At 42.6% G+C, this 22,908-nt stretch overlaps 1 protein-coding gene across 2 annotated transcripts in view; it reads left to right on the top strand.

Annotated features, from left to right (window-relative positions):
• LOC140847804 (neuroepithelial cell-transforming gene 1 protein-like) overlaps window positions 1-22,908 on the top strand; it is a 45,274-nt gene that overhangs the window by 931 nt on the left and 21,435 nt on the right. For both annotated transcript variants that reach the window (XM_073229159.1, XM_073229160.1), the window contains exon 2: window positions 823-897. In XM_073229159.1, the coding sequence (XP_073085260.1) occupies window positions 823-897 (75 nt within the window). The remainder of the gene's footprint in view (window positions 1-822; window positions 898-22,908) is intronic.

The following is a 22,908-nucleotide window of genomic DNA, read 5'->3' as shown; positions in this document are numbered from 1 at the left end:
CCTCACTATGGCCAGCGCATAAGCAAGGTAACACGTACAGTAGCCGACTGAGGAGAGGTTGAAACAATGAGAAAACGGAGAGAAATAAGGTCTTCTACTCACAAGAAGAACTTAAAGGATCTCATGAAGGTTACGAGGACCCAGATGTGGGTTGGTTTAATACCGGTAGGAGCAGATGAAAGGAAATTAGATGGAAAGTCAAATTAGGTCTTACTAGACCTATGGCAACATCTGAAAACAGAGCAGCAGTTCCAGCTATTAAGACCAAAGAGGCAGAGGTAAAAGCCAGAGCCACAAGTCCGAACTGTGTGTTTGCAAGACTTCCTGCTGGAGAGGGAGACAACCTCACTCGAGCCCACACAGGAAGACGATTGGGGAACATGGTTTGACTGAGGGGAAGGTCGATGTATCTACCCTGAGGGACCAGGGGGAACAGGAGGCCACATGTTGAAATAGCTATCCATTGGTCCCCAGTGAAGTGAACATACAATGTGTCCCGGCTCTGGCGGACACAGGGGGTGAATGTGCACTGATTCATGATAACCTTGAGCAGTTTTCCTGAGACCCCAGAATCATAGATGGATATAGGGATAAGGCTGAATGAAACAGGCCCAAATCCCTTGGGGAAAAGGGTGTCTACCCCAAAAAGAGTATAGTGGGTATATATCTCCTATCCCTGAGTATATTTTGGGGATTGATATCCTGCAGGGTGTATGGTTGCAGACCACTGCAGGTGAGTTCAGACTGCTAGTATGTGTGGGGAAGGCAGTTCTGAGGGGACATGGTAGGCACCTTCTCATAGCTCTGCCTGTGCCTTGGCAGGTGACTAATATCAAACAATACAAACTGCCTGGAGGACGTAAAGAGATTGGAGAAACTATCCAGGAGCTCGAAAAGGTGGGTATTATAAAGCCCACCCATAGTCCTTCAATTCCCCAGTGTGGCCAGTAAAAAAGCCAGATGGCTCCTGGCATGTGATTGTGGATTATAGAGAATTGAATAAAGTCATATCCCCTATGCATGCTGCTGTCCTCTCTATTGCAGGCCTGATGGATACCCTCAGCCATGAACTAGGAACATACCATTATGTGGTAGATCTTGCTAATGCTTCTTTTCCATTGACATTGAGCAGGAAAGTCAGGAACAGTTTGCCTTCATGTAGGAAGGATGGCAATGGACTATCACCATGCTTCCACAGGGATACCTCCAGAGCCCCACCATCTGTCACGGACTTGTAGCCCAGGACGTGACTACATGGGAGAAACTGCCAGTGCTGCGGCTGTATCATTATATTGATGATGTCATGTTCACATCCGATTCTCTTTCAGATCTAGAAGGTATAGCACGTAAACTGCTGCAACATCTACAAGAGAAAGGATGGGTTGTGAACAGTACCAAGGTTCAGGGACCTGGTTTGTCTGTCATATTCTTGGGCAACATCTAGTTGGGTGAGACCCACGTTATACCAGAAGCAGTTATAGGTAAAGTCCAGGCTTTTCCTACCCCTACAACTGTAGCATTGCTGTTGGAGTTTCTGGATCGTCTAGGCTACTGGAGAGTTTATCCTGCACTTGGCACAAATTCTGAAGCCCTTATACCAGTTGGTATGAAAGGGCATCAGGTGGGACTAGGATGAGACTTGTGCATCTGCCTCTACTACAGCCAAATGGGCAGTCAAGGCTGTTCAGGCCTGGAGTGTGATAGACCTATCAAGGCCCTGTGAACTGGCTGCACATGTGACTGAAGACGGTGTCTCTGGCAGCGGCTTGAAGGAACTTGCCAACCTATTGGATTCTGGTCACAACTCTGGAAAGGGGAAGAGGCACGATACACTTTGATAGAAAAACAACTGGCTGCCGTATATCATGCCTTGCTGGCTACAGAACCCATCACTGGAATGGACCCGATAAAGTCAATAACCAACTCTCCCACCTGGCGTGGGTGTGACACTGGACCCAAAAGCCAAGGAGTGGTGTGGCACAAACGCCCACACTGGCCAAGTGGGGTGCTTACCTACAGCAACGTAGTGCCCTCTCTAGTAGCCCCTTGAGTGAAGATTTCCCTTGCTTTTGAACCATTAGTAGCCAAAAGTCCTTATCGGGCGGGAAGAGCCCCTATGCCCAAAGATGCATGATACACAGACAACTCCAGCTGTGGGCAGGCCCCAAAATGGAGGGCCATAGCTTTCCATCCTAAGACTGAGACAATATGGATGGAAGATGGTGAAGGGAAGAGCAGCCAACAGGCAGAGCTGTGGGCCATGTGGCTTGTGGTCAGCCAGGAGCCCTCCCCTATAGTTGCCTGCACTGACAGCTGGGCTGCCTATCAGGTCTTGACCCTGTATCATGCCAACGGCCTGGCTGTTCACCGACCCATTTGGGGACAAGAATTGTGGCAAGACTTATGGACCTGTGGTCAGACTAAAATAATTACAGTTTATCGTGTGACAGGTCATTTGCCAGTGGCATCCCCAGGAAATGATGAAGCAGATGAATTGGCCCTGATACATTGGTTAGAAGGAAAGCCTGCCTCTGATGTAGCCCAGTGGTTACATCAGTGTTTGTTGCATGTGAGGCAAAAGACAATGTGGGTTGTAGCCCGTCAGTGGGGCTTGTCTTTTTCCTTTGAAGAAGTTAGTAGAGCCTGGCAGGAGTGTGTCGTGTGCTTCAAAAGGGACTTACACCAAGTTCCACAGCAACATGGGAAAATAACTAAGAGGGCTATACCCCTTGTCAGGTGGCAGATAGACTATATTGGGCCCCTACCTGTGTCAGAAGGATATCGTTATGCCATGACTTGTGTGGACACAGCTGCTGGACTTGTGGTTGCTTTTCCTACCCATTATGCACACCAGCAGATGACCAAAAGAAGCCTAGATTGTCTTTGCCGCCTGTGGCCCACCACAGGTAATTGAGAGTGATCAGGACACCCATTTTACTGGACATACACTGCAAGAATGGGTGCCACAGCTGGGAATCAAATGAAAGTTTCATGTGCCATACAGTCCTACCGCGGCAGGCATGATGAAGAGGCACAGTGGCTTGTCAAAATCCGGAAGTCAGATACCAATAGTCTGTGGGGATGGTCAGTCTGCTTATGTACCGTGCTATGGCATTTGAACGAGAGACCCCCGAAAAGGAGACCTGAACCTCATAAATGTGTTAACACCTATGGCTGCCTCCCCTATGCAACTGCAAGTACAAACCAAGGAAGAATCACTGAAGCCGAGGTTTGGTCACCAGAATAATATCTTGCCACCAACACCAACTTCACTGAACCCCAGAGACTCCATTGAGTGGACCTGGCCTAGGACCATTCGACACATGGACCAACGATGGCTGGCTCTCCTGGCACCTTGGGGACAAGGCCTGGAAGCTGGCCTCCTGTCTATTCCTGGAACGACCGCAGAGTGGTCCCCAAAGGTCACAGTAGTATATCCTGAAAGGCCAGAAGGTAGGAGATACTTACCGGGCAGTTTGTTTTATCATTATGGCCAGTGCATGCACCTCCAGTAGCACTATATACAGACCCTTCAGTAACCCCGACGGGGAAAGGAGTAAAAGTATGGTATACTAGACCTGGAAGGGGGACCCCCTTCCTGCTACAGTCCTATCACAGGACCACTCTCTTGCATGCATCCTACCTGATGGACAAGATTTGCCTATGTTGTTGTCATTAAAACATGTGTCTTATCGCCTCTAAGGTCTTTTGTGGATTAGGAACCTCCTCTGACTTGAGGATTATTATAATTTTTGTTATCTGTGTCAAAATCTTGTTGTATCTTAATTTTTGTTAACCTCTACATTGTTTTTATCGCCTGTTGCTGTTGTGGAATCTGGTTACAGTGCCCCAACTTTCTCGCACAGGGACCATTGAGGACGATTGAGAGCATGTAGATTGTAGGGCGAGAATCCTTGAGGGGTGATGTCTTACCAAAGGGTTTCAGACCCAGGGCAGTTCGCTATGGATTCAGTGTGACCAAAGAAAATGACAGCAAAATGTTCTTTGGGGTGAAAGGGTTATACCCAACTTTATTTCCAGGTGGCAGGTCAGTCAGTAGAATCCCATTAACTCAGAGTGAGTCTGTATGCAGCAAGCCAGTCTCTGCCTCTGGGCCCCTTTGTCCGCACAGCCAACCTCTGGGCCCCTCTGTCCTCACAGCCGTTCTCCGGGCCTCTCTGCACAGTCGTCCTGCACAGCCGCCCTCTGGGCCTCTTTCCTCGGCGCTGCCACCACTCCAGCCTCTTCTCTGTTCTCCAGCAGCCTTGCAGTCCTGCCACCGTGTTGCGTGCAGAGCAGTGGGCGGAGTTCTTTGTATAGAGTCAACAGCCATGTATTGCCCAGAGGTGTGCAGTGAGCTATTCAACCATGGCCAGGTGAGAATCCTGGCCACAGGAACTCTCATTTTATGCACAGGTGGAGTGTGGGGAAGTTAAGGTTCCTATGGCCAGGATCCTCACTGAACTTAAACCACCTGATGATGTAACTGGCCTGTTGTTAGGCTACTGCTTCCATGCCTTTAAGCAACGAGCTATTATTACACTATATGGAGAGCTCCACCCAGTGCTCTGGACAGAGGCAGAAATGCTAGTGGTCGACCGCTGTGATAACAAACCGAGTAATAAGCACTTTCACCCCAAAGCATGTTACTGCTGTCATTTCTTTGGTCACATTGAATCCGTAGCATCTGAAACCTATTGGCAAGACAGACCCTCACCTCATATCTTAGAGGTTTGATAGACCTTCTTTTCTTCCAAGAGCTACAAAATATATGTAATTTTTTTTTCTTTGTAGTATATGCTACCATTTATCTAAGGGCTGAAATATAAATACATATTATGTATTTACTTTTTCTTGTTGTTGCTGTTATCATTAATCTACAATTACATGGAGAACATTATGTTTACTCGGCTCTCCCCTTCACCAATTCCCCCCCACAAACCCCGTTACAGTCACTATCCATCAGCGTAGTAAGATGTTGTAGAATCACTACTTGTCTTCTCTGTGTTTCACAGCCCTCCCCTTTCCCCCACCCCCCACATTATACATGCTAATCATAATACCCCCTTTCTTCTTCCCCACCCTTATCCCTCCCTACCGTCCCATTCTCCCCAGTCCCTTTCCCCTTGGTAACTGTTAGTCCCTTCTTGGGTTCTTTGATTCGACTGCTGTTTTGTTCCTTCAGTTTTTCTTTGTTGTTATACTCCATATTTGAGTGAAATCATTTGGTATTTGTCTTTCTCTGCTTGGCTTATTTCACTGAGCGTAATACCCTATACCTCCATCCATGTTGTTGCAAATGGTAGAATTTGTTTTCTTCTTATGGCTGAGTAATATTCCATTGTGTGTATGTACCACAACTTCTTTATCCATTCATCTACTGATGGACACTTAGGTTGCTTCCATTTCTTGGCTATTGTAAATAGCGCTGCGATAAACATAGGGGTGCATCTGTCTTTTTCAAACTGGGCTGCTGCATTCTTAGGGTAAATTCCTAGAAGTGGAATTCCTGGGTCAAATGGTAAGTCTATTTTGAGCATTTTGAAGAACCTCCATAGCGCTTTCCACAGTGGTTGAACTAATTTACATTCCCACCAGCACTGTAGGGGGGTTCCCCTTTCTCCACAACCTCACCAACATTTGTTGTTGTTTGTCTTTTGGATGGTAGCCATCCTTACTGGTGTGAGGTGATATCTCATTGTAGTTTTAATTTGCATTTCTCTGATAACTAGCGATGTGGAGCATCTTTTCATGTGTCCGTTGGCCATCTGAATTTCTTCTTTGGAGAATTCTCTGTCTGACTCCTCTGCCCATTTTTTAATTGGATTATTTGCTTTTTGTTTGTTGAGGTGCATGAGCTCTTCATATCTTTTGGATGTCAAGCCTTTTTCGGATCTGTCATTTATGAATATATTCTCCCATGCTGTAGGGTACCTTTTTTTTTCTATTGCTGGTGTCCTTTGCTGTACAGAAGCTTTTCAGCTTGATGTAGTCCCACTTGTTCATTTTTGCTTTTGTTTTCCTTGCCTGGGAGATATGTTCATGAAGAAGTCACTAATGTTTATGTCCAAGAGATTTTTGCCTATGTTTTTTTCTAAGAGTTTTATGGTTTCATGACTTACATTCAGGTCTTTGATCATTTTCGAATTTACTTTTGCATATGGGGTTAGACAGTGATCCAGTTTCATTCTCTTACATGTAGCTGTCAGTTTTGCCAGCACCATCTGTTGAAGAGACTGTCATTTTCCCATTGTATGTCCATGGCCCCTTTGTCGAATATTAGTTGACCATATATGTTTGGAGTCTCTATTCTTTTCCATTGGTCTGTGGCTCTGTTCTTGTGCCAGTACCAAATTGTCTTGATTACTAGACAAGCTTTGTAGTAGAGCTTGAAGTTTGGGAGTGAGATCCCCCCACTTTATTCTTCCGTCTCAGGATTGCTTTAGCTATTCGGGGTCTTTGGTGTTTCCATATAAATTTTTGAACTATTTGTTCCAGTTCATTGAAGAATGCTGTTGGTAGTTTGATAGGGATTGCATGGAATCTGTATATTGCTTTGGGCAGGATGGCCATTTGACGATATTAATTCTTCTTGGCCAAGAGCATGGGGTGAATTTCCATTTGTTAGTGTCCTCCTTAATTTCTCTTAAGAGTGTCTTATAGTTTTCAGGGTATAGGTCTTTCACTTCTTTGGTTAGGTTTATTCCTAGGTATTTTATTCTTTTTGAGGCAATTGTGAATGGAATTGTTTTCCTGATTTCTCTTTCTATTGGTTCATTGATAGTATAGGAAAGCCACAGATTTCTGTATGTTAATTTTGTATCCTGCAACTTTGTTGTTTTCTGATATCAGTTCTGGTAGTTTTGGAGTGGAGTCTTTAGGGTTTTTTATATACAATATCATGTCATTTACAAATAGTGACAGTTTAACTTCTTCTTTACCAATCTGGATTCCTTGTATTTCTTTGTTTTGTCTAATTGCCATTGCTAGAATCTCCAGTACTATGTTGAATAACAGTGGGGATAGTGGGCATCCCTGTCTTGTTCCCGATCTCAGTGAAAAGGTTTCAGCTTCTCGCTGTTCAGTATGATGTTAGCTGTGGGTTTATCATATATGGCCTTTATTATGTTGAGGTACTTGCCCTCTATACCCATTTTGCTGAGAGTTTTTATCATTAATGGATGTTGAATTTTGTTGAATGCTTTTTCAGCATCTATGGAGATGATCATGTGGTTTTTGTCCTTTTTGTTCATGTGGTGGATTTTCAAATGTTGTACCACCCTTGCATACCTGGGATGAATCCCGCTTGGTTGTGCTGTATGATCCTTTTGATATATTTTTGAATTTGGTTTGCTAATATTTTATTGAGTATTTTTGCATCTACGTTCATCAGGGATATTGGTCTGTAATTTTCTTTTTGGTCTGTAATTTTCTTTGCCTGGTTTTGGTATTAGGGTGATGTTGGCTTCATAGAAGGAGTTTGGGAGTATTCCCTCCTCTTCTCTTTTTTTGGAAAACTTTAAGGAGAATGGGTATTATGTCTTCTCTTTATGTCTGATAAAATTCTGAGGTAAATCCATCTGGTCCAGGGGTTTTTTTCTTGGGTAGTTTTTTGATTACTGCTTCAATTTCTTTGCTCGTAATTGATTTGTTCAACTTTTGTGTTTCTTCCTTGGCCTGTTCCTCTCAGTGCCTCCGTGTCCTAACTTATTTTCTGTCTGGTGGATCTATCCTTTGGAGTGAGTGGCCTGTTGAAGTGTCCTAAAATGAATGCATTGCATTCTATTTCCTCCTTTAGTTCTGTTAGTATTTGTTTCACACATGCTGGTTATCCTGTGTTGGGAGCATATATATTTATAATAGTTATATCCTCCTGTTGGACTGACCCCTTTATCATTATGTAATGTCCTTCTTTATCTCCTGTTACTTTCTTTGTTTTGAAGTCTATTTTGTCTCGTACTAGTACTGCAACACCTGCTTTTTTTCTCCCTGTTGTTTGCATGAAATGTCTTTTTCCATCCCTTGACTTTTAGTCTGTGCATGTCTTTGGGTTTGAGGTGGTTCTCTTGTAAGCAGCAGCATATAGATGGGTTTTGCTTTTTCATCCATTCTATTACTCTGTGTCTTTTGATTGGTGCATTCAGTCCATTTACATTCAGCGTGACTATTGAAAGATTTGTACTTATTGCCATTGCAGGCTTTAGATTCGTGGTTACCTAAGGTTCAAGGTTATCTTCTTTAGTATCTTACTGTCTAACTTAACTCGCTTATTGAGCTGTTATAAACACTGTCTGGTGATTCATTATTTCTCTCCCTTCTTATTCCTCCTCCTCCATTCTTTATATGTTGGTTGTTTTATTCCGTGCTCTTTTGTGTTTCCTTTAACTGCTTTTATGGGTAGTTTATCTTATTTTTTGCCTTTGGTTAGTATTTGGTTGGTCTGCTTTCTTTGCTGTGATTTTACTTTCTCTGGTGACATCTATTTAGCCTTAGGAGTGCTTCCATCTAGAGCAGTCCCTTTAAAATATCCCGTAGAGGTGGTTTGTGGAAGGCAAATACCCTCAACTTTTGCTTGTCTGGGAATTGTTGAATCCCTCCTTTATATTTAAATGATAGTCGTGCTGGATACAGTATTCTTGGTTCAAGGCCCTTCTGTTTCATTGCATTAAATATATCACGCCATTCTCTTCTGGCCTGTAAGGTTTCTGTTAAGAAGTCTGTTGATAGTCTGATGGGTTTTCCTTTGGAGGTGCCCTTTTTTCTCACTCTGGCTGCCTTTAGTACTCTGTCCTTGTCTTTGATCTTTGCCATTTTAATTATTATATATCTTGGTGTTGTCCTCCTTAAATCCCTTGTGTTGGGAGATCTGTGGGCTTCCATGGTCTGAGAGACTATTTCCTCCCCTAGTTTGGGGAAGTTTTCAGCTATTATTTCTTCAAAGACGCTTTCTATCCTTTCTTCTCTTCTTCTTCTGGTACTCCTATAATGCGCATATTGTTCCATTTGAGTTGGTCACTCAGTTCTCTTAATATTCTTTCATTCCTGGTGATCTTTTTATCTCTCTCTGCCTCAGCTTCTCTGTATTCCTGTTTCTCTGATTTCTGTTCCATTAATGGTTTCTTGCACCTCATCCAGTCTGCTCTTAGGTCTTTCCAGAGATTGTTTTATTTCTGTATTCTCCCTCCTGACTTCATCCCTTAGCTCTTATACTTCTCTGCAAGACCATCAGCCTGGTTATGACCTTTGTTTTGAATTCTTTTTCTGGAAGATTGGTTGAATCTATCTCCCCAGGCCCTTTTGGCGGTTGTCTGGGTAATTCTGGACTAGACCAAATTCTTCTGCCTTTTCATAGCGATAGAGGTAGTTGTAGGCAGGTAGCGAAAGTGTCAACTGGGAAAACAAAGTCCCTTCCTGGTTGCTGGTCACCTTGCCCTTCTCTGCTGTCTGTGTCGGTTACCTGGTAGGGACTATTGGATCATCTTTTCCAGTAAGACCTAAACCGCAAGAAATGGTCTCCAATGTCTGCAGAGGAGATTTTGATTAGATGTGAAGAATTTCACAATAGCACAACTTTTGCAATGTCTGCAGAGGAGACCCAATTGGAGAGAAGGTAGCCCAAACAGTGCCCCTCTCCGTGGGCTGGCCCCATAAGTGCCCCAGCTTATGTGTGAAAACTCTGATAGCTCTCCCAGGGACACCTGCAGCATGCCTGAGAACCAGGCTGTCCCAGTAAAATCCCCTGGCCAAGGTCCTCTGCCTCATTTTATGAGTAGAATTTTGGTTCTTGAATCCAGACTCTTGCAGCCTTATGCAAGTCCCAGATATAGCACAGTCATAACTTACAAACTAAAAGTACTCCCTAAGGAGAGCCCCCAGTTTGGAGCAAGACTGTATCTGTATCCCAAAACCTGTGGGGAAATGTTCATCTGTTCCCAAACAGAGGTTTCCACTAACAGGGAACAAAGCAGGCAAAGAGGTTTTGCAACAAGCAAGCCCTCAGTTTCAAAGCTGTGGGGGCATCTAGGACTCCATAGAGCTAACGCAGACTTCTTTAACCCAGAACGCAGGATAGCCCAGAGGCAAAGAAAGGGCATGTGGCATCTGATCCCATCCACAACCTCTCCTCTCACCAGCAGCCTGCTGGAAGGGAGGGTGCTACTGGGAAGAGAGGACAGCTCCCTCCTGTGGAATTAAAGCTTTATTGTGATCAGGGCTCTTTTACAGCAAAAACAAAGCCATAGTGATGGCTTCCTGAAAATGAACAGCCAAGTATTTCTTTCAATGTGTATTTCATTCATCCATCCATTTACAGTTATTTGTTGAAAGTCTATGTGCCTGATACTGTGCTGTTTTCTAGAGATTGAGAAACTCCTGCCCTCGGGCAGCGAGGTGAGCAAGCCACACCCACAGGTGCGCTGCAGATGCCTCAGACCTCAGACCTCCCTGGTACTGGTGGTGCCATCCAAGTGAGAAAGAGGGGCGTGGCCAGTAGGTAGCCTAGCAACAGGCCAGTAACATCATGAGGTGGTTAACATTCCGTGAGAATACTGGCCATAAGAACCCCAACTGCCCCACACAGTGAACTTGCCAGGGGCTGAAAGCCTTTGGCAAGACAAGTGGTGAAGTTCACAGTGTTCATTGACTACTAAGGAGAAAGAAAGGCTGCCCTTATGGGTGCGGTGCTTCAGCGGGCTGCGCCTCAGAGGGGGCAGACAGTGGATTGTCTAAGGGAAGCACAGGAGGAGGCACGAGAAGGCGAGATGTCGAGAATTAAGGTGAAGGTAAGAGCTGCTGAAGACTGAGCTAGCATTGCTGTGAGGCACGGTAGAAAAGCTAAAGGTTGTGGCAGCGGAGGCACTCAGGGGAGGGGAGAGAAAGATGCCATCAGCCCCCGAAATGGAGGAGCTGGGGAAGGATGAAGGGGTTGGTGCCAGAGGCACTGACCCCTCCTGTATTGAAAGCACGCCCAGTGGCTGTAAAGGAAATAAAAGACCCAGCAGCTGAAAGTTCCCCTAGGTGAGGAGTAGCCCCCTCCCCAGGTCGTGGGGCACTCTATGGACCACCCCTATACTCAGGCTGAGCTGGTGGATTTGGGCTCCCAGTTTAGGCAGAAGCCCTCAGAGTCAATATCAGCTTGGCTCCTGTGTCTCTGGTACTTAGTTACAGCCATTAAGACCAAAGAGGCAGAGGTCAAAGCCAGAGCCACAAGTTCCACCTGTGTGTTTGCAAGACTTCCTGCTGTAGAGCGAGCCAGTGTCACTCGAGCCCACACAGGAAGACGATTGGGGAACACGGTTTGACTGAGGGGAAGGTCGAGGTATCTTCCATGAGAGACCAGGGGGGAACAGTAGGCCACATGTTGAAAAAGCTATCCATTGGTCCCCAGTGAACATACAAGGTATTCTAGCTCTGGTGGACACAGGGGCTGAATGTTCACTGATTTATGGTAACCGTGAGCAGTTTCCCCAGGGCCCTCAGTATCATAGTTGGATATGGTAGTAAGGCTATCAGAGTGAATCAAGCGCAAATCCCTTTGGGAATTTGGGAATAGGGTGTCTACTCCCAAAAGAGTATATTGGGTATATATCTCCTATCCCTGAGTATATTTTGGGGATTGATATCCTGCAGGATCTATGGTTGCAGACAACTGCAGGTGAGTTCAGACTGAGAGTACGTGTGGTGAAGGCAGTTCTGAGGAGACATGGTATGCACCTGCCTATAGCTTTGCATGTGCCTTGGCGGGTGACCAATACCAAACAATACAAACTGCCTGGAGGATGTAAAGAGATTGGAGAAAGTATCCAGGTGCTGGAAAACGTGGGTATTATAAAGCCCACCCGTAGTCCTTTAAATTCCCCAGTGTTGCCAGTAAAAAAGCCAGATGGCTCCTGGCATGTGACTATGGATTTTAGAGAAATGAATAAAGTCATACCCCCATGCATGCTGCTGTCCCCTCTATTGCCTGATGGAATACCCTCAGCCACGAACTAGGCACCTACCATTATGTGCTGGATCTTGCTAATGCCTTCTTTTCCATTGACATTGAGCCAGAAACTCAGGAACAATTTGCCTTCACGTGGAAAGGATGGCAATGAACTTTCTCCGTCCTTCCACAGGGATACCTCCGGAGCCCCACCATCTGTCATGGACTTGTCTCCCAGGACGTGACTACATGGGAGAAACCGCCACTGGTGCAGATGTATCATTATATTGATGATGTCATGTTCACATCCGATTCTCTTTCAGATCTAGAAAGTGTAGCACCTAGACTGCTACAATATCTACAGGAGAAAGGGTGGGCTGTGAACAGTACGAAGGTTCAGGGACCTGGTTTGTCTGTCAAATTGTTCGTGGTTGTCTGGTTGGGTAAGACCAAAGCTATACCAGAAGCAGTTACAGATAAAGTCCAGGCCTCTCCTACCCCTACAACTATAGCATTGCTACAGGAGTTTCTGGGTCTTCTAGGCTACTGGAGAGAGTTTATCTCACACTTGGTACAAATTCTGAAGCCCTCATACCGGTTGGTATGAAAAGGCGTCAGGTGGGAGTGGGGTGAAACTTGTACACATCTGCCTTCACTACAGCCAAACAGGCAGTGAAGGCCGTTGAGGCCTTGAGTGTGATAGACCAATTAAGGCCCTGTGAGCTGCATGTACATGTGACTGAAGACGGTTATAGCTGGGGTCTCTGGCGGCGGCTTGAACGAACTTGCCACTGTATTGGATCCTGGTCACAACTTTGGAAATGGGCAGAGGTATGATATACTTTGATAGAATAACAACTGAATGCCATGTATCACTCCTTGCTGGCTACAGAACCCATCACTGGAATGGCCCCGATAAGGGAAATACCCACCAATCCCATCTTGGGATCGGTACGAGAGTGGATGCAAAAGCCAAGGAGTGGTGTGGCACAAATGCCCACAATGGCCAAGTGGGGTTCTTACCCTCAGCAGCATAGTGCCCTCTCCAGTAACCCCTTGAGTGAAGAACTCCAGTGCTTATTGGGCTGGTGACATATACTTGTGAAAAGCAGGAATAATTTTCTTTTGAACCATTAGTAGCAGAAAGACCCTATCGGGAGGGAAGAGCCCCTGTACCTGAGGATGCATGGTACACAGATGGCCCCAGCCATGGGCAGTCCTCAAAATGGAGGGCCATAGCTTTCCATCCTAAGACTGAGACAATATGGATGGAATATGGTGGGGGGAAGTGCAGCCAATGGGCAGGGTAGCAGGCTGTGTGGCTTGTGATCAGCCAGGAGCCCCTCCCCTATAGTTGTCTGCACTAACAGCTGGTGTCTCTCTATCGGTGCTTGACCCTGTGGCTACCAGCCTAGTACAATGCCAAGTGGCTGGTTGGACACCTACCCCTTTGGGGTCAGGAATGGTGGCAAGACTTATGAGCCTGTGGTCAGAGTAAAATAATTACAGTATACCATGTGACAGGTCATTTGTCAGTGGCTCCCCAGGAAATGATGAGGCAGATAAATTGGCCCAGATACATTGGTTAGAAGGAAAGCCTCTCTCTGATGTAGCCCCGTGGTTACATCAATGTTTGTTGCATGCGGGGTTAAAGACAATGTGGGCTGTAGCCTGTCAGTGGGGCTTGTCTTTGACCTTTGAAGAAGTTAGTAGAGCCCAGCAGGAGTGTGCCGTATTCTCCAAAGGGACTTACACCAAGTTCCACATCAATATTGGACAATAACTAAGGGGCCTATACCCCTCGTCAAGTGGCAGATAGACTCTGTTGGGCCTCTACCTGTGTCAGAAGGATATCAGTATGCCATGACTTGTGTGGACACAGCTACTGGACTTCTGGTTGCTTTTCCTACCCCTTGTGCACACCAGCAGACAACCAAAAGAGGCCTGGAGTGACTCTTTGCCACCTATTGCTGACCACAGGTAACTGAGCGTAATCAGGACACCCATTTTACTGGACATACACTGCAAGAATGGGTGCCACAGTTGGGAATCAAATGCAGGTTTCGTGTGTCATACAATCCTACCACAGCAGGCATGACAGAGAGGCACAGTGGCTTGTCAAAATCTGGACTAAAGTCAGTTACTAATAGTCTGTGGGGTCAGTCCGTCTGTTGGTGGACCATGCTATGGCGTTTGAACGAGAGACCCCAAAACGGAGCCCTGAGCCCCGTAGACATGCTAACACATATGGCTGCCTCCCCTATACCACTGCAAGGACAAACCAAGGAAGAATCACTGAAGCTGAGGTTCGACCACAGGAATAAAATCTTGCTGCCAGCACCAACTGCACTGAACCCTGGAGACTCCATTGAGTGGACATGGCCTTGGACCTTTCGACACCTGGACCAACGATGGCTGGCTCTCCTGGTACCTTGGAAACAAGGCCTAGAAGCTGGCCTCCTATCTGTATTACTGGAATAACCTCAGAGTGGCCTCCAAAGGTCACAGTAGTATATCCTGAATGGCCAGAAGGGAGGAGAATCCTACCGGGCAGTTTTGTTTTATCATTATGGCCTGTGCATGCACCTCCAGTAGCACTATGTAACCCCCATAGGGAAAGGAGTAAAAGTATGGTATACTAGACCTGGATGGGACCCCCTTCCTGCTACATTCCTGTCTTAGGACTACTCTCTTGCATGCATCCTACCTGATGGACAAGATTTACCTATGTTGTTGTCATTTAAACATGTTGTCATGTGTCTTATCACCCCTAAGGTCTTTGTGGATTGGGAACTTCCTCTGGCCTGAGAATTATTATAATTTTTGTTATTAGGAACCTCCTCTGGCTGAGGATTTCTATTTTTTTTGTTATCTGTATCAAAATCTTGTTGTATTTTAATTTTTGTTATTATCTCTAAGTTGTTGTTTTTCTTCTGTTGCTGTTGTGGAATCTGGTGACAGTGCTCCAGGTTCCTCGCACAGGGACCACTGTGGAAGATTGAGAGCTTGTAGATTGTAAGGCGAGAATCATGGTGTGGTGGAGTGTGGGGGAGTTGGGGTTCCTATGGCCAGGATCCTCACTGAATTTAAACCACCTGATTATGTAATTAGCCTGCTGCTTGTCTGCCACTTCCAGGCCTTCAGGCAATGAGCTATTATTGCATCATATAGAGAGCTCGGCCCAGTAATCTGGGCAGAGGCAGAAATGCTAGTGGTTGGCCCACCTCCGCGATAACAAGCCAGGTAATAAACACTTTCATCTCAAAGAATCGTTCTATTGTCATTTCTTTGGTCACACTGCATCCATAGCGAACTCGCTGGGGTCTGAAACCATTGGCCAGACAGACCCTCACCTCATATCTTAGAGGTTTGATAGACCTTCTTTACTTCCAAGATAACAAGATACTCCAGGACCACTTACACTTTTTTTTTCTGCTCCACACCTGAAACCAGTTATTTCTAAAAGCCCTGGTTTCCTTAGGAAATGGTAGAGGCTAAAATCTGGGCATTTTTATGTACACTCCTTGGATTGATCATTGTTTCTCATCCTGTTTTATGAGCAGAGCTAGGAAATATATGTAATTTTTTAAGGTATAATAAATCATAAATTTATACTCTTTCCAATTCAAGGCTAAGGGTTTTCACATGATCTTGTCAGTCTTATTATCTAGATCTCTTTGAACTGCACCAAAAATCTGGGTTCCTGGAGATACTGACTTAATTACTCACTTGATTTCCCCATGGGTCGAAGACAACAGTCTACATTTCTATAAATTACTACTGCATTACTATAAATGTTGCAGTTACTGAAAACATTTTATGTGTTGCTTGTCATTTTCTTTTGCTTTTTTACATATAGGTTATAGTAAGGATGTACAAATTACCATGTTTTCAAATTACTGAACTAATTCTTTTCTGTGTGTAATTATGACAACTCAATTATTTCTTTTATGCTATAGAGACATTATTCTACTCCACACTTTCTGTTTCTTATCATAGTTTTCAACGGGACGCATGATTTTTTCTGTTACTTTTTAAGTGCAGTAAGTTTTCCTGTAATTTTAGGTCAGAGGAGTGGGTCAAATAGCCTGTTTTTCAGCTTTGTAACTGGAGTTCTCTCTTCTATTGTTTTCACAAACTGATTTCTAAAAATACAACCCTCAGGCTATCTGAGAGCTTTCCTTTTTTTTGACCCACCTCTCTTTTATCTGAACTTTTTCTTGTCTTTGTTTCTCTTATTCTGTTCTGCTCAATTTGGATCCTACTCCTTAAAGTTTTTCTCAGAGCAATGTTAGTTTTGAGAGCTTATAGGGCTCAGACTGCTTCAGCACCAATAGACTTTGTTCTTACTCTCAGCCTGAGAATTCAATCCTTGGAGTCCTTCCCAGGCTAGTCTCCTGTTTTCATGCCACTGAAGGGCCCTATGCTCAGGGACACCAGAGAAGTCCAGTTGTCCTCTCTCTGCATCTTTGGGCACAAATGCTGACACCATGCAGGTCTCAGAGCTGTCTGACAAACTAAAGGTTTTGGGGGAAACACTGTCTCTTCATTTTGTTGTAGTTTGGCTTTTCTGTTTTGTTATGTGTTTTTTTTTCTTTGAAGAGTGAAGACCTGTTAAATATTTAATTTACGTAGTAATGAGTGAGCCAGCAGAATGATGAAGCTGGTCAGAGTGCTGTGGAAACACTGAAGTATTCTAGTCACTGAAGAGTGATGGAATAAGATTGCTAAATTAAGTGCTAAGCAGAATAATGACCTCTGCATCTCTACCTGCAAAGTATTTGCAGTGCTATCAGTTTTCTACAGTTAACATCTTACAGATGTAACCCTTATGGTTGTAAAAAAAAAAAGACCTAATCAATAAGAAACAGTGAATCAAATAAAAGGTACATGGCCCTAGAAAATGAGGTAATCCATTGCAGAGCATTCTGGCATCCTTTTGTCTGATTTCAGGTTCTGGATATTTCTAATAGTTTCCTTAACTTTATCACCTTTCTCACATATGCTCTTTCATAGCTAATTTTAGAACACACATTTTTTTTTTGTGAACTTGTTTTTCTATTCTTTATTTTTCTTTGTAGGTATGTTATGTTTTTCCCTATACCTTTCTTCTTATGAAAACCTTGTAGATTTCACTGTTCTCTTTTTCTTTTGCTCATTATTTTGTAAAATTAGTTTTAGAAAGGAGGACTGACTTGATATATAAATCTTAGGACAGGTGTTATATTGTATTATATTATAAACTAATATCAGAAGACTCAAATTGCTAAAATCAGAAATGCAAATGGACATATTAATACCAATTTACAGAAATAAAAAGTATTAGAGAGTACTGTGAACAGTTTTATACTAGCAGATTAGATAATTTAGCTGGAGTGAACAAATTCCTAGGAATGCACAACCTGCCAAAACTGAATCATGGAGAAAATCTGAATGTACCTAGAACTAGTAAAGGGATTGGATACATAATTAAAAACCATTCGCAAAACAACAAAAAGACCTTAAGCAGATGGTTTCACTGGTGAAGTCTACCAAATACTTAAAGAAGAATTAACACCACTCCTCAAATTCTCCCAAAAACTTGTAGAGGAAGAGCATTTCTTAACTCATTCTATGAGGCCAACATTACCCAGACACCAAAGCCAGACAAAGATACTACAAGAAAAGAAAACTATAAGCCAATATCTCTTCTGAGCATATGTACAAAAGTTTTCAACAAAATACTGGTAAAATAGTTGCAGCAACATATTAAGCAGGATTATATACAGTGACCAAGTAAGGTTTATTCCTGGCATGCAAAGATGGCTCAACAAATGAAATCCAGTCAATGTAATAACACCACATTAACAGAATTAAGGAAGGGAGGGGGAAAATGGTTATTTCAATTGATGCAGAAAAAGCAATAAACAAAAATCAAAATATCCATTCATGATTAAAAATATCTAACAAACTTGGAACAGAGAGAAAATTCCTCATGGATAAACAAGAGGTGGTATATACATACATCGGAATATTATTCAGCCTTAAAAAGGAATAAGATTCTGATACAAATAACAACATGGATGAACCTTGAAAACATTACACTAAGTGCAGTAAGCCGGACACAAAAGGAAAAACATGATTCATCTTATATGAAGTTCTTAGAATAGTCAAATCCATAGAGACAGAAAGTAGAATGGTGGTTACAAGGGAGTGAGTGGTGGTAAGGGAAGATGGGGAGCAGTGGGTACAGAGTTTCAGTTTTGATAAGATGTCAAAAATTCTGGAGAAGAGTAGTGGATATACTTGGATGACAGTGTGCACATACTTAATACCTCTGATCCCTACAATATTGTATCCTTTAAAATGGTCACTTATGTGTTACATGTGTTTCCTCACAATTTTATTTTTATTTTGGTATCATTAATCTATAATTAGATGAAGAACATTACGTTTTCTAGGCTCCTCCCTTCACCAAGTTGCCCCGACATACCCCTTCACAGTCACTGTCCATTCGTGTAGCAAGATTCTGTAAAATCACTACTTGTCTTTGTGTTGTAGAGCCCGCCACGTACCCATGCCACATTATACATGCTAACTGTAAGGTCCCCTTACTTTTCTCCACCCTTATCCCTCCCTTCCCACCCATCCTTCCCAGTCCCTTTCCCTTTTGTAACTGTTAGTCCATTCGTGGGTTCTGTGATTCTGCTGCTATTTTGTTCCTTCAGTTTTTCTTTGATCTTATACTCCACATATGAGTGAAATCATTTGGTACTTGCCTTTCCCCACCTGGCTTATTTCACTGAGCATAATACCCTCTAGCTCCATCCATGTTGTTGCAAATGGTAGGATTTGTTTTCTTCTTATGGCTGAGTAGTATTCCATTGTGTATATGTACCACCTCTTCTTTATCCATTCATGTACTGATGGACACTTAGGTTGCTTCCATTTCTTGGCTATTGTAAATAGTGCTGCGATAAACATAGGGGTGCATCTTTTTCAAACTAGGCTGCTGTATTCTTGGGTAAATTCCTAGAAGTGGAATTCCTGGGTCAAATGGTATTTCTATTTTGAGCTTTTTGAGGAACCTCCATACTGCTTTCCACAATGGTTGAACTAACTTACCTTCCCACCAGCAGTGTAGGAGGGTTCCCCTTTCTCCACAACCTGGCCAACATGTGTTGTTGTTTATCTTTTGGATGATGGCGATCCTTACTGGTGTGAGCTGATACCTTATTGTGGTTTCAGTTTGCATTTCTCTGATGACTAGCGATGTGGAGCATCTTTTCATATCTGTTGGCCATCTGAATTTCTTCTTTGGAGAACTGTCTGTTCAGCTCCTCTGCCCATTTTTTAATTGGATTACTTGCTTTTTGTTTGTTGAGGCGTGTGAGCTTTTTATATATTTTGGATGTCAACCCTTTATTGGATCTGTCATTTAAGAATATATTCTCCCATACTGTAGGACACCTTTTTGTTCTATTGATGGTGTCCTTTGCTGTACAGAAGCTTTTCAGCTTGTTATAGTTCCACTTCTTCATTTTTGCTTCTGTTTTCCTTGCCCAGGGAGATATGTTCATGAAGAAGTCACTCATGTCTATGTCTAAGAGATTTTTGCCTACGTTTTTTTCTAAGAGTTTTATGGTTTCATGACTTACATTCAGATCTTCGATCCATTTTGAATTTACTTTTGTGTATGGGGTTAGACAGTGATCCAGTTTCATTCTCTTACATGTAGCTGTCCGGTTTTGTCAGCACCATCTGTTAAAGAGGCTGTTATTTCCCCATTGCATGTCCATGGCTCCTTTATCGTATATTAATTGACCGTATATGTTTGGGTTAATGTCTGGAGTCTCTATTCTGTTCCACTGGTCTGTGGCTCTGTTCTTTTGCCAGTGCCAAACTGTCTTGATTACTGTGGCCTTGTAGTAGAGCTTGAAGTTGGGGAACGAGATCTCCCCCACTTTATTATTCCTTCTCAGGATTGCTTTGGCTATTTGGGGTCTTTGGTGTTTCCATATGAATTTTTGAACTATTTGTCCCAGTTCGTTAAAGAATGTTGTTGGTAATTTGATAGGGATTGCATCAAATCTCTATATTGCTTTGGGCAGAATGGCCATTTTGACAATAGTAATTCTTCCTAGCCAAGAGCATGGGATGAGTTTCCATTTGCTAGTGTCCTCTTTAATTTCTCTTAAGAGTGTCTTAATATTTTTCAGGGTATAGGTCTTTCACTTCCTTTGTTAGGTTTATTCCTAGGTATTTCATTCTTTTTGATGCAATTGTGAATGGAATTGTTTTACTGATTTCTCTTTTTATTACTTCATTGTTAGTGTACAGGAAAGCCACAAATTTGTGTGTGTTAATTTTGTATCCTGCAACTTTGCTGTATTCCGATATCAGTTCTACTTGTTTTGGACTGGAGTCTTTAGGGTTTTTTATGTACAGTATCATGTCATCTGCAAATAGTTTAACTTCTTCTTTACCAATTTGGATTGGTTGCATTTCTTTGTTTTGTCTAATTGCCGTGGCTAGGACCTCCAGTACTATGTTGAATAAGTGTGGGGAGAGTGGGCATCCCTGTCTTCCCAGTCCCAGAGGAAAAGCTTTCAGCTTCTCGCTCTTCAGTATGATGTTGGCTGTGAGCTTGTCATATATGACCTTTTTTATGTTGAGGAATTTGCCCTGTATACCCATTATGCTGAGAGTTTTTATCATGAATGGATGTTGAATTTTGTCGAATGCTTTTTCAGCGTCTATGGAGATGATCGTGTGGTTTTTGTCTTTCTTTTTGTCTATGTTGTGGATGAGGTTGATGGATTTTCGAATGTTCTACCATCCTTGCATCCCTGGGATGAATCCCTCTTGGTCATGGTGTATGATCCTTTTTATGTATTTTTTATTTCAGTTTGCTAATATTTTGTTGCGTATTTTTCATGTATGTTCATCAGGGATATTGGTCTGTAATTTTCTTTTTTGGTGGGGTCTTTGCCTGGTTTTGGTATTAGGGTGATGTTGGCTTCATAGAATGAGTTTGGGAGTATTCTCTCCTCTTCTATTTTTTGGAAAACTTTAAGGAGAATGGGTATTATGTCTTCTCTGTATGTCTGATAAAATTCCGAGGTAAATCCATCTGACCAGGGGGTTTTGTTCCTGGGTAGTTTTTTGATTACCGCTTCAATTTCTTTGCTGGTAATTTGTTTGTTTAGGTTTTGTTTTTCTTCCTTGGTCAGTCTTGGAAGGTTGTATTTTTCTAAGAAGTTGTCCATTTCTTCTAGGTTTTTCAGCTTGTTAGCAGATAGGTTTTCTTCGTATTCCCTAATAATTCTTTTTATTTCTGTGGGGTCCATAGTGATTTTTCCTTTCTCATTTCTGATTCTGTTCACATGTGTTGATTCTCTTTTCCTCTTAATAAGTTTGGCTAGAGGCTTATCTATTTTATTTTCTCAAAGAACCAGCTCTTGGTTTCATTGATTTTTTTCTGTTGTTTTATTCTTCTCAATTTTATTTCTTCTCTGATCTTTATTATGTCCCTCCTTCTGCTGATTTTAGGCCTCATTTGTTCTTTTTCCAATTTTGATAATTGTGTCATTAGACTATTCATTTCAGATTGTTCTTCCTTCCTTAAATATGCCTGGGATGTTATATACTTTCCTCTTAAGACTGCTTTCGCTGCGTCCCACAGAAGTTCGGGCTTTGTGTTGTTGTTGTCATTTGTTTCCTTATATTGCTTTAATCTCTTTTAATTTCGTTGTTGATCCATTGATTATTTAGGAGCATATTGTTAAGCCTCCATGTGTTTGTGAGCCTTTTTGCTTTCTTTGCACAATTTAGTTCTGGTTTTATACCTTTGTGGTTTGAAAAGTTGGTTGGTAGGATTTCAATCTTTTTAAATTTACTGAGGCTCTTTTTGTGGCCTAGTATGTTGTCTATTCTGGAGAATGTTCCATGTGCACTTGAGAAGAATGTGTATCCTGTTGCATTTGGATGTAGAGTTCTATAGATGTCTGTTAGGTCTATCTGTTCTAGTGTGTTGTTCAGTGCCTCTGTGTCCTTACTTATTTTCTGTCTTGTGGATCTATCCTTTGGAGTTAGTGGTGTGTTGAAGTCTCCTGAATTGAACGCATTGCATTCTATTTCCTCCTTCAATTCTGTTAGTACTTGTTTCGCATATGCTAATGCTCCTGTGTTAGGTTCATATAAATGTTTATAATGGTTATATACTCTTCATGGACTGAGCCCTTTATCACTATGTAATGTCCTTCTTTATATCTTGTTAGTTTCTTTGTTTTGAAGTCTATTTTGTCTGATACTAGTATTGCAACAGCTGCTTTTTTCTCCCTGTTGTTTGCATGAAATATCTTTTTCCATCCCTTGACTTTTAATCTGTGCATGTCTTTGGGTTTGAGGTGAGTCTCTTGTAAGCAGCATATAAGATGCTTTCTTATCCATTCTATTGCTCTGTGTGTTTTGATTGGTGCATTCAGTCCATTTACATTTAGGGTGATTATTGAAAGATATGTACTTATTACCATTGCAGACTTCAAGTTTGTGATTACAAAAGGTTCAAGGTTAGCTTCTTTACTATCTTACTGTCTAACTTAACTTGCTTATTGAGTTATTGTATACACTGTCTGGTGAGTCTTTATTTCTCTCCCTTCTTATTCCTCCTCCTTCATTCTTCATATGTTGGGTGCTTTGTTCTGTGCTCTTTTTAGGAGTGTTCCCATCTAGAGCAGTCCCTCTAAGATACCCTGTAGAGGTGGTTTGTGGGAGGCAAATTCCCTCAACTTTTGCTTGTCTGGGAATCGCTTAATCCCTCCTTCATATTTAAAGGATAATCATGCTGGATACAGTATCCTTGGTTCAAGGCCCTCTGTTTCATTGCATTAAATATATCATGCCATTCTCTTCTGGCCTGTAAGGTTTCTGTTGAGAAATCTGATGATAGCCTGATGGGTTTTCCTTTGTAGGTGACCTTTTTTTTCTCTCTGGCTCCTTTAATA

Source organism: Manis javanica, chromosome 2 (assembly GCF_040802235.1).
Source record: "Manis javanica isolate MJ-LG chromosome 2, MJ_LKY, whole genome shotgun sequence".
Lineage (NCBI taxonomy): Eukaryota > Metazoa > Chordata > Mammalia > Pholidota > Manidae > Manis > Manis javanica.
The sequence above is the reverse complement of the archived record's forward strand: the minus strand, read 5'-3'. Positions and strand labels throughout refer to the sequence as shown.